The sequence below is a fragment of the Arachis ipaensis genome, chromosome B10, assembly GCF_059453495.1.
Source record: "Arachis ipaensis isolate K30076 ecotype BB chromosome B10, ASM5945349v1, whole genome shotgun sequence".
Lineage (NCBI taxonomy): Eukaryota > Viridiplantae > Streptophyta > Magnoliopsida > Fabales > Fabaceae > Arachis > Arachis ipaensis.
This window is the reverse complement of record NC_142435.1, coordinates 139,322,682-139,334,447: the sequence shown is the minus strand read 5'-3', so window position 1 is coordinate 139,334,447 and position 11,766 is coordinate 139,322,682. Positions and strand designations below refer to the sequence as shown.

The 11,766-nt window shown below is 28.1% G+C and overlaps 1 protein-coding gene across 2 annotated transcripts; it reads right to left on the bottom strand.

Moving 5' to 3' along the window:
* Window positions 1-4,216: 4,216 nt before the first annotated feature.
* Window positions 4,217-11,437, bottom strand: LOC107622896 (plant cysteine oxidase 2). 2 transcript variants are annotated; one of them, XM_016324967.3, is made up of 5 exons: window positions 10,791-11,437; window positions 9,106-9,224; window positions 8,838-9,000; window positions 5,610-5,828; window positions 4,217-4,721 (listed from the first exon to the last, which is right to left on the bottom strand). In XM_016324967.3, the coding sequence occupies exons 1-5, from the start codon at window positions 11,017-11,019 to the stop codon at window positions 4,594-4,596; spliced, it is 858 nt and encodes a 285-aa protein (XP_016180453.1). In that variant the 5' UTR covers window positions 11,020-11,437; the 3' UTR covers window positions 4,217-4,593. The 2 variants fall into 2 exon arrangements, with proteins under 2 accessions (XP_016180453.1, XP_016180454.1); XM_016324968.3 differs by having other exon boundaries at window positions 4,217-4,718; window positions 10,791-11,382.
* Window positions 11,438-11,766: the final 329 nt, after the last annotated feature.

Genomic DNA, 11,766 nt, shown 5'->3' with positions numbered 1-11,766 from the left:
GTTTAAACTTTATTTATCCTACTAACTCCTTTTTTAATTCAACTTTATAATTAAACTATATAATTTATATTTTTGTATATTTGTATACTTAATTTTATAAAAATATTTCTTGAAACATCATTATAATTTATTCAACTAATATTTTACATTATTTTAATTTCAAATTTTGAACCAAAAATAAATTTATGTAAACAAACATTTTTTATTTAAATAAAGTATTTTTTTCACTTCACAATATTCATTTTATCTTACTATGCATTGTCTATATTATTTTATTTTATTTTTATGTTTTAGTAAATATTATCTTAACAATGAATAATATTAATAATTTAAAATTATTGTTCATACTATTGTTATTTAAATATTCTCTTAATAATGAATACTAAAATTTAATACCACAATTTATATAAGAAAAATTAGACACAAATGTAACTAAATTTAATTTATAAAAATTATATAATTATATTTTTTTATTTTTTTTATTTAAATAAAAGAATTTATTAACCAATAACTCAAAGCCCAATTGACTTCTGCCTCTAACACTGCATTTAGGTCCAGTTTGGGTAACTAACTTAATTAAGCTCTTTTTGATAAAATAACTTAAACAATAAATGACTCTGTTAAAAGTAACTTATAAATAAGTTATTTTGTGTTTGAATTTTTAACTCTAAAAGTGCTTATTTTAAAGAAATGTAATGAAAAGTAAAAGTATTATGAGAGAAGTCATTTTTTTTAACTTCTCTATAAGCTCCAAAATAGCTTCTTAGAAAGTTACAATTTGATTTTAAAAATTGTACCTGACATTAATACTATTACTTTTCATAAATCAAAAGTTAAAAAAAGCTACTTCAAAAGTTAAAAAAAGCTACTTCTAGAGTTTCCTAAACGGACCCTTAGTTGGATTAATACTAACTTAGCTTTTAACAATACTACAATATGAGCTATTTTTTTTTTTTTTTTTTGGTTGGATGGATTAGAAAATCCCTAATCTTAGACTTCACAATATAAGCTGCTTTGAATGTGCGCCATCATTTGTACAACAAGGACGTCAGGCCACATCAACACATCAAAAGATGCCTTCGTAATCTCTACCACCAACTTATTTTATTCATTCTATCCACAGTGGAAAATTAAAGAATACCAGTATATTAGTAAAGTACAATAACATATGTAAAAATCTTCTTATAATATAAAAATTTAATTTAATTTTTATTTTTGAATCTTTTTTTTAAACGCAACCTAATTAACTAATCATTTCTGGGTTTTTAGTCCCGTTTCAATAAAGAAAAAAAAAACTAATTATTACGCCTCGCTGCTTCCAGGTTCCATTTGCTTCTCCAATCTCCGCGTTTTCTTCATCATGCATGTATTAGTTCAACATATCCAATTATCCATCATTAATTTCATATTTTAAGTATGCTATAAAATTAGGTCCTATATCAACTAACTTTCTTCGTAGTGCACTTCATTTGCTTTTTGGGCTTCAACAAACTTCATTATTTATAAATGTACTTGAATTCTATTAAACTTATATCTATATAGGATGGTATAGTATACATGAATTTTCACCACATGATTAATCATATCACAATACGAGATATATGACATTATGACATATCCCTTCGTCCCAATAACATATGTAATTAAAAAAGTATTTATTTATATATATTTTTTCGACCATAAACTTGAATTTTATACAACACTATTTTCTAGACCACAACATATTCAATTTTGTAGTAATGTTATTTGGTGAATCCCTATATCTATCTGGAAACATTTTAAGTATATCAGGAGTACTGGTGTTCCAGTTATTTTAACTGTTGATTTAAATTATAAAAAATATATAAAATATATATTAATTAAAATCAACAGTTAAAATAATTGGTGCACCGGTACTTCCAGTACACTTAAAATATTTCGTATCTAATATCTATACTATTCTTGAATTGCTAATTATTGAATTGATGGATCAAAATGAACCGTCACTGTCACTCTGGTTCACTATATAGAATGCACCATGCATGCAGCAGTATATATTATTATATACAAATAAAATCTATTCTTTATATGCTTATTTCTTCGTTGCACTAACGTTCTCCCTCTCCAATACCACTTAAAAAAACGTTCTATATATAGCATACATATATTTTTTTTTTGGGGTTAACATATTTATTTGTTGATAACAACTCATATGAGAATAATAATTAAATTTTGTTAAATAATTTAATATATTTAACTAAATTAAATGATATCAATATTTATATTATTTGAATAGTTTGGATTTTTTTTTTTCGATAACTTATAAGCTTGTAGCATATATTCATTCATTGGGATAATAATTTGGTAACAATAACATACACGTGGCTCAGAAAGGTGGTGACAGAAGACTGCGAAGTTGGATCAGAATCAGATTAAAAAGATATGGATCCTATCTTCTAGAACTATGTATGAGAAGCTGATCTTGTGTTGTGTGCTCCAGGTGTGTTCCAAAGGTGCAATAATAATTATACACACTACACCTTTTTTTTTTTTTTTCCTTTAACTTGCGATGACATGACCTATTTTCAGAGTACCTATGACAATATATAGATAAGTAGGATGATTGAGTTTGGTGTTCAATTTTTTATTATTTATTCTATTTTTTTTATCAATCTTTTACTTAATTAATCTTTTAGGTATGAAAATTTTAATTTTTTAGTTAAGTGATTATTTATGTGAAAAACTAAAAATATTTTTATGTAAAGATAATAATAAAAATGTTAATATATATTATATTAAATAGTTTAATTAAATATATTAGATTATTTAATAATTTTTAATTATTATTTTTATATAAGGATATTTTTTATGTGAATAATTTACTTTATATATAATAATTACATGAACATAACTTCAATTTTTTGAATTTTAATTTTTCTAAACCACTATTATGATACTCAAATAACTTTTATATTCCTCTAACACAATACAATTTTCTCTCTCTCTAATTACAAAATAATAAACAAAAACAAAATTTAACATAAAAATACGTTGACCTATTTTTTTAAAAATAACATTAAAATGCATTTTGCCTGGCACATTGTATATATGCAACAAAACATTAATAATTAATTAAAAAAAATTCACCAAATTAATTATTTATATTGAAATACAAATTATTTATTTAAAAACAGGTTAAACAATATATATATATATATATATTAAAAATTCTTTATATGAAGTTGATACTTAAGAATCGATAGACAATTTTTAACTTTACGTGAAGACAATTATATATGAGTTTTCACCATAATATATATAAAATACATGTGAGTCCCCTAGAGAATCAACTAGGGTAAAGCCAACTCTAACCAACTAGTTGAAAAACAAGTTTATTACAAAACAAAACAAAAAATATTTCTATTATCTTAATTTTTTGAATTTTAAAATTAAAAATAAAAAAAATTAACCTAATTAATTTATAGTATAATTAATTTCTTAGACTTTTTCAGTATACAATAATTAATTTGATATTTAATTTTTTATACCTACTTAACATTCTTATACAATTCACTGTAACAACCTTATCCACCCTATTTTGGTAACTTAAAAACCTGGTTAATGTTATTTTAATATTTATATTATTAAAAAAATTTAGATATTCTAAAAATACTGATATTTAGTGATTTTAATCATTGATTATAATCATAAACATATATATATATATATATATATATATATATTAAAATTAACAGTTAAAATAACAGAAAAATTGATACTCTAAAGACATTTAAAATTTTTCTAATATTATTAATTAAGTAGGCAATTTTATAAAAATATCATTATATAAAAATAATATTATTGTTTAACTAAATTATTATTTAATAACTTCTAACTATTAACTTCCCATATTAAAACAACTCCATTATTATTTTCGTTCGAGGACATATTCATATAAGTAACCACCAATTAATTATGTATATACGTAACAAGAGCAAAATTCAACTTTGCCATTCTGCCAATTGAAAAATCAGAGGGAGAGAGAGAGAGAGATATTTATACTACCAGCATCTGAGACAATATATATATATATATATATATATGTCAATTATACCATCATAAGAGAAGCTAATTTTACTAAATGAAATATATCAACTAACTGTATTTGTTGCTCTCGAAAGCAACTAAATTGTGATGAATGAAATAACCACGAAAACCTACAAAAAAGAGGCTAAAATTCCAGACTAACTCAAATTGCATTGCACCTTCCCCTTTATCCTTTTCTGTTCCATGGTATGTACACTAGAAAAAAAAAACTATTATATAAGACTGACAAATACAGCCCCTAATCAACAAGTGCTCATATTGTTCCATAATAATTATGAAGGAAAAAAAACTAAAAAAGTGAAAAACAACATAGAAGGTGATCAAGTTTTTTTCTCTATTGGTGGACACAAATCCTCCAAGGTTGGTATATAGAAATAAAGTTGCTTTTTTCTCGTGTGTCCATATTTGAAGCATCTCAGCAATTTTTTTCTTTTTGATCATCACAGGAAGTCAGGAATATTGGAAGAGGTTGTTGGTGGTTGCATTTTGGGGGGACAGAATGAGATATTACCCTTCCACAATCTTTGGGCCATTATACATTTTGCCAACTACTTCTAAGTCTTCAAGTTTGTCATCCCTCTCTTGTAGCCATTCATAAGCACATCTTTCCTCTTCAGGAATGGATAATCCTTCTACTGAAAACAGAAAACAAATCCAAAAATGGTTCAGTAAAGAAATGATCACTACTTGTCAAATAGACCTTTTGTATTTCTCTTTGGAGGACCTCTTCAATTCTATTTTTTATTTTCTGTTGTCATCTCTAGTATTTTTTATTCAGAGAATATTATAAGTTCCCAAAAAAAAAAAAAATCAATCATATTCTAACCATGATTCTTGTATATAATTTTATTTAATTTTTTTATTCCTTTTATACAATTATCAGAATAGAAAACATTTAAACAAAAACCAATTAGACCCTTGTTTTCAATTTTCACTCTTTCCGTCTCAAAATTCAGACTAGAAAAGAAAACATACAGAATTCGAGATTAGCTGTTCTAGCAAAACTTAAGGTTGTATGGTTTGGAGCAAAATCCAATCAAAAGTTAAATAGTATTTTCATTAATTGTGGTACAAATTAAGGGCATCATGAATTGTTTCAAGTCTGAATAAAGTTGAGTAAATAAGGCTGCGTTTGGAAAGAAGACTTTGACCGAGAGACCGAAATTGGGAGACAAAACTAAATTAAGCCTCTATATTGTTTTTGATATAAAATGTATTGGATTGGGTTTCGTCTAAGTATCATATTTGGTTTGAGATAAATATGAAAATTGAAGAGTAAATTTGGAATTTAAAAAATTACGAGAGTATTTTTGAAATGAAATGTTAAAGTTTCAGTCTCCAGTGCCAGAAATTTCAGTCAACTCTTTCCCCCCCCCCCCCCCCCAACACAATACTAAGTCCCAATCTTCCAATCTCTAGAAAGTAGAAACAAACACTACCTAAGAAGAATGGATTCTTTGTTTCTTTATTCTTTTTTTTCCCCCAAATTTAAAAATTGGAAGTTGCAAGGAAGATAGATATACCTTCAAAGTTGGAAAAAGGATAATTATGGTAGTAAGTGCAGTGCCTGCCATCAGGATCAGAATAAGGAGGACCAAGCACATCTAGAACTGCGCAAGCTGTCACCGCTGTGAAGCAATGCATGTTTCCTCCCTCTGCTGGGTACAGAATGGAAGGGTTGCATGGTGCTATGAAATCGGCGTCTACCTTCACTTTAGCCAACCGCATCTCGCTACCTCCATCTGCTTAAATTACTTAATTAGTACTCTTATGCATATACTTAAATCGCTTATTTTTTCTTTGTGGATAAGGGAACATGTGAAAAAAAAGATTCCTGGAAAATTGACCAACATCTTAGCCCTTGTTCTTCTCAATGATGTACCTTGTTTTTCTTTCTTTACACATTTTTGCACATTTAACAAGACAAGTTTTTGATAAAAGTACATATTTAATTTAGATAAAAAAAAAAAGTTTAATTATGTTGCAGTAGAAAAGATTGCTTAAACAAGTTTTTGATCCCTATAACAACTTCAGCTTTTGGTTTTAGTCTAGTAAAGTTAAAAAAAAAAAATTAATTTGAATTCCAGTCGTTTGTTTGTTGTACTGACGTAGCAAATTAAATGCTGATGTGTTATATATCTTACTACATCCATCATTTAACATTTCATATTAGTATTTATCAGAACAAACTAACAATAAGTAAAACCAAACTTTTCAAATTTTACTTAACCAAAATGAAAAGAAAAATTTTCAAGAACCAAAACCAAAAAACAGTTTTTATAAGAACCAAAAACTTATTTAGGCCAAAAGAATTTGATTGTTCTGCTATAAAATATTTTATTATTTTAATAGTTAATTTTTTATTGAAAAAATGTACAAAACAAGAAGTACACAAATATGTAATGGCTGAATTTTTGTATTTATGGAGTATTTTCGTTCATCCTTCTCTATTTCAAATTAATTATCCTTTTTATTCTTGATTTTAATCTTTTTAAGCACACTGGAAAAATTAATATATCCACTTATCCAAACACATCAATCAAAGTGAGCATCAATTTGAAACGGAGAAGTAAAAACTGATACTCAGGAAAATGTTTATATTATTATATGACTTAACACAAACTTCATAATGGGGGATTTTTGAAACTATGGAAAACTGTCTGGTCTTTGTCCAACAATTAATATGCAAGTTTTAACGGCATTCCTTGTTATGTTCCCCCCATTATAGCACAATTTCTAAAGCATAAACATGTTAGCCAGCTTAACCTTTCAATAATATCTCGAGTAAAGTACCAACCCGATCCAGGTCCTTTTTCCCGAATGACAACGCAGCTCCTGTCATTGATCTCCATGAGACAACGCAACCCTTTTGTCCAAGCCACCGTCATCTGTTAACGGAAGTTGCTGACATGTCATGTTAACATGTTGAATTGGACATTAAGTGCCAACATAGAATGGACAGGGACTTATTTGTTCTTAAACCCAAACTGGTCAGGGACTTATTTGTCCATACTCATTCAAACAAAACGACGTTGTTTTGACATCAAATTGGTCAGGAGATTATTTGTCAAAGACCTACTTGTCCTAAAAAAAAATACAATATTTTTTTAAATTAAAATTTTATTGTTATACAATTAATAAATTAGTAATATAATTTAAAAAATAGCCTTGTAATATATTACTATTATTATGGAAATATATTTAGAATTTAGAGTCTCTTGTACTCTTTTGTAATAGTTACATAATAATAATCAAGTATAATACACATAAGAATACAAAATACACATTAAAATGAGTTAAACTACACATGTATTTATTTACAAATAGTATTTTTGAATAAATAATTAATACATTATTAGACATTAAACAAGTGCATTGTTAATGTTCAAAACACAATAATTTTTTGGGTTTAGCTAACATAAGGGCACATGATAAGATTACTAGTAATAGAAGTTTTTAAATATTTTCTTGTAATAAATACAAAACAACTGTATTGAAAATTTAAACTTTTTATATTTTCAATAAAGACTTTCTTAATTTGTAATTTTAACATGTTCTCTTAGAGTACAAAATAGGTAAACGGTTAAACATTAATTCTTTTTCTATTTTTTATGTGAAAACATTCAAACCTACTCAAAAGAACTGCCAAAATTACAAGATAAGGAGCCATTAAGAGTAACATCAAGTCAACAACATTGACTAGTACATGTTGTAAAAAAGCTAGCCAATTATTAACAATATTATAATGTTTATGTATATAAATTTACATATATTTTAATCTAAATAATTATATATAGTTATACATAGAAATAAGTCTTGAAGTTCATCATAAATCATGACTTCTTAACTATTAGTTATATATGTCACATATCAAATAATGTGTTCACTAGTTTTTATTTTATTACATAAATTATCTAGATCATAATACTAATAATATATCAATGGATTATTATTTATTAGAAATTATATTACTAATTTATTAATTGTATTTCAATTTTTTTTATGTATTTAAAAATTACACTGAATTATTTACTTAGTGCCATAATAAATAACATTTTTAAATTTAAATAATTTATTAATTAGCTTATATTTATTATACCATATATTCAAGAATTTATTGAAAAAAAATATTAATATAATGAATATTATAACAATAAAAAATGAATTTCAGAAAAAAATATCGTATCAATTTTTTTAAGACAAATAAGTTCCTAACAAATAGACCCCTGATCAATTTTATGTCAAAACGACGTCATTTTGTTTGAATGGATATAGACAACTAAGTCCCTAGCCACTTTGGATTTATGGACAAATAGGTCCTTATCCATTCCATGTTGAAACTTAATGTCCAACTCAGCATGTTAACGTGACATATCAGCGACTTCCGTTAACAAAGGACTATGATACCAACAAAGGACTATGATATATAGAAGGGCAGTGTTGTCTCATGGAGATCAAGGACAGGAACCAAAGTGGATCGTTGTTTTGGTTAGGGATCACGTTGTCATTCGAAGAAAAGGATAGGTGGTCGGGTTGGTACTTTACCCGTATCTTTTCTATCTCATGACTATTCTAAATTTAAACTATTTTGCTCCTCTATCCAGAACGCATGAAATGGACAAACATGAATAAGAAAACGTAAATACTTCCCGCTGATTTCTTTATGTTATTGTCACGATAATCGACCATGTTCAAACAGAGGGAGCAATACATTAGAAAATAATAAGATTGTAGAAGAGGAATATACTCACTTTCTGGAGGTTTGAAGGTGGTGGGGGTTTCAGGAGGAAAGTCAACAACCCAATCATACGATTTAATGTGCATTGTTCCGAACAGAATCTTGCTCAGAACCGTCATTCCGGGGTGGTTATGCAGAGGAATAACCCCCGATGGTGGCAAACAAAATATTCCAATCTGTAACAAACAAACATAACAATGTTACCACTATCAACAAAACAGTTATATATATGTGTGATGAAATCAAAGCAGCAAAGGGATAAATACAAAGTGCACAAGTACCGAGAATTTTTCGCATTCATAGATGTGAAGGTATGTGATCCTTGGCCTTCTTTGAGATCCGTTTGTATGGAAATACGGCATGTCGGGTTTCAAGCCCACATCTTCTGGTTTTATTCTGTCTGCAAGAACACACAAAGAGATACAACAGTTGCATGAGAATGTGCTTTGCATGGCACACTCACCAAAAAAACTAAGGTAAGAAAACAATTAAGCTAATGACAACTGTAAACAACCATCGATTAAAATAATTCATGGCATTACTTTGGTCCACCAATAGGACTGTGCATTCCAAAAGAAACAAAGCACAAATATCATTATATAGTAGACAAATAACATTGTTGGTCATAATACTATCTCCAAATTCAAACCATGGGACACATACAAAACTAGCAAAAAAGCTATACCCTTGTGCTTAATTAACAACTCTCAACTAAACAATTCATAAGTCTTTTGTATTAAAGTCTTCAGCAACTTGCCAATATCTTTTACCCCCTAATCATTGAAGTCATCACCATAAAAAAAAATATTTTTAACAAAAGCATCTCGCTATATCTATCAATTCAAAGCCCACAGATTGAAGATTTCCCACAGAAATTGTACGGATTTAAAAGAGCCTCAAATCAAGGCATACTATATATGAACGTCTAAACATCACATCATACTCCATGCCAACATGCACTCTGCTACCTTCAAATTCTGATGCGGCTCTCACTCCAACACTCACAAACTCTTAATTTTTACCCTAGGTCCAATTTTAGATTTTCAAATATTACTAATTTGCATACAAAGATTATTATCCATACAAGAAGAGAAGAGAGAAGCAAAGCAAGGGTAAGGGTGTCAATTTTACTTTCAAGACAATATTTGATTAAGCATGGCACACTATACTACTACGCTATATGTAAAAGATGATGGATGTCTCATTCACAATATATATAACATGGGCTTGACACATCACATTGTATGAACCGAAAACTTCAATGTCTCTCTCTCTCTCGTGGGGAACAACAAGCACATGATAAAAATGCATTTTTTTAAATTAGAAAGCCAAAAACCTTGGAACATACACATATATTTAGACATAATATAATATACATGCATGCTAACACACAACAACAACAAATTTAGCATATAAAAGAGGATAATTGATGGAGTTTTTTTTTTCTTTGTGAAATTCGGAACTCAACAGCCAACACCAATAATTTATAATAATTAAAAAACATATTATTTAATTACACCGAGACTTAAGTTCAATTTTTCTAAAAATAAAAAATAAAAATAGAAAGCATCTGGTGTTGGATTGATAATTCCAATGAAAATGGAATAGGCCGAACCCAATTCACACGTATCTCACTAGACTCGCAAAAAATTATTTATGCACTTTTGGGGATGACAGCATAATTAAACACCCCAAACTAATTTCAAGAATATATAATATAATATTATATGATATAATATAATAATAAAACCATATATCAAACCTTAGGAATTAAAATATTCACAACAAATAAATTCAATTCTCTTATCAGATCATCGAGGTATTTACAACCTAGCAACGGATTAGTCATCGGAATCACGAACCTAAAATAATTCATAACTTACACTCAATTTCAACTTAATTGTAACCTTCTGAGTTGAAGTCATTTCAATAATTATCGAAAATAACAAATAAAAAAAAATTGTACCAAGAACAGATTGGAGACTCTGAATATCTTGTGGCGGAGGAACAACGGCGGGTGCGGCGGAGACGAAGACATCTTTGCAAGTGTCGAAGAGAGTCTGAACCGGCGGCACCGGCGCCTTCTTGTGGCGCCGCCGGTTCTTCTTCGACTTGCTGCTGTTGGTAATGGTTTCCTTCGGCAATTCACAGAAGTCTCTTCCCTTTCTATCCGCCAAGGTTCTCTCTATCCCCATTCAATTCACCAAAATGCAACACCAATCATGCATCACGAAACCGAAACCCTCAATTAGCAGAGAAAACAGACGGTTATAATAATAATAACAAGATATTTTCGTCTTTGCAGTTTCAGATATTTTCGGCGAGGCTGATGGATGATGTGGAAATTTGAGATATGACGGTGGTGTACGCGAGGAAGAAGAAGAAGAGGAGATTAGTATCCTGGTTGGTGAGGGTTTTTCTTTTTTCTTTTATTTTTCTTTTTTCTGCTTTTTTGGGGTGCAGATTGGTGTTGGTGTTTTGATATAAAAGAGGGAGCAGTGGGAGTAGTAGCTGAGAGAGAGAGATAGAGAGAGAGAGGGTTGGTTTTTTGGTGTGATAATAGAAAACCAGGGGCCATGCTAGCTATTCCAGTGGGCTGTTTCAACAGCGGGTTTTTATTTTAATCTTGGTTTCACATTAATTAATTCATTTAGCAGTCTACTATTGTTTATTATTTTATTATTAATTATTACGATTTTTAATATTTTATTTAATTAGTTGTTTATACTGTTTGCTACTAATATGTAAAATAGTCATTAACACGAGATTTGATATTATTTAACATTGTAATAGCTACTAAAGTATTAAAAATATAAATTTAGTTAATTTGTGTCCTAGAATATATAGTAAAAATATAATAATAAAAGATTTTAAAATTTTTAATATATTCGCAATTTACATAAATAAATTGTTACAAATTCAAATTTTAGAATTTTCTCTCT

What these genes read in the sequence shown, in the direction of transcription:
- LOC107622896 (XM_016324967.3), bottom strand. Translation starts at nt 11,019, where the DNA reads ATGGGGATAGAGAGAACCTTGGCGGATAGAAAGGGAAGAGACTTCTGT. An exon ending in CACCTTCAAACCTCCAGAAA is followed by an intron (nt 5,829 to 8,837) that starts GTGAGTATATTC and finishes TAATTTAAGCAG; the next exon opens with ATGGAGGTAGCGAGATGCGG. An exon ending in TCCTTTTTCCAACTTTGAAG is followed by an intron (nt 4,722 to 5,609) that starts GTATATCTATCT and finishes TTCTGTTTTCAG; the next exon opens with TAGAAGGATTATCCATTCCT.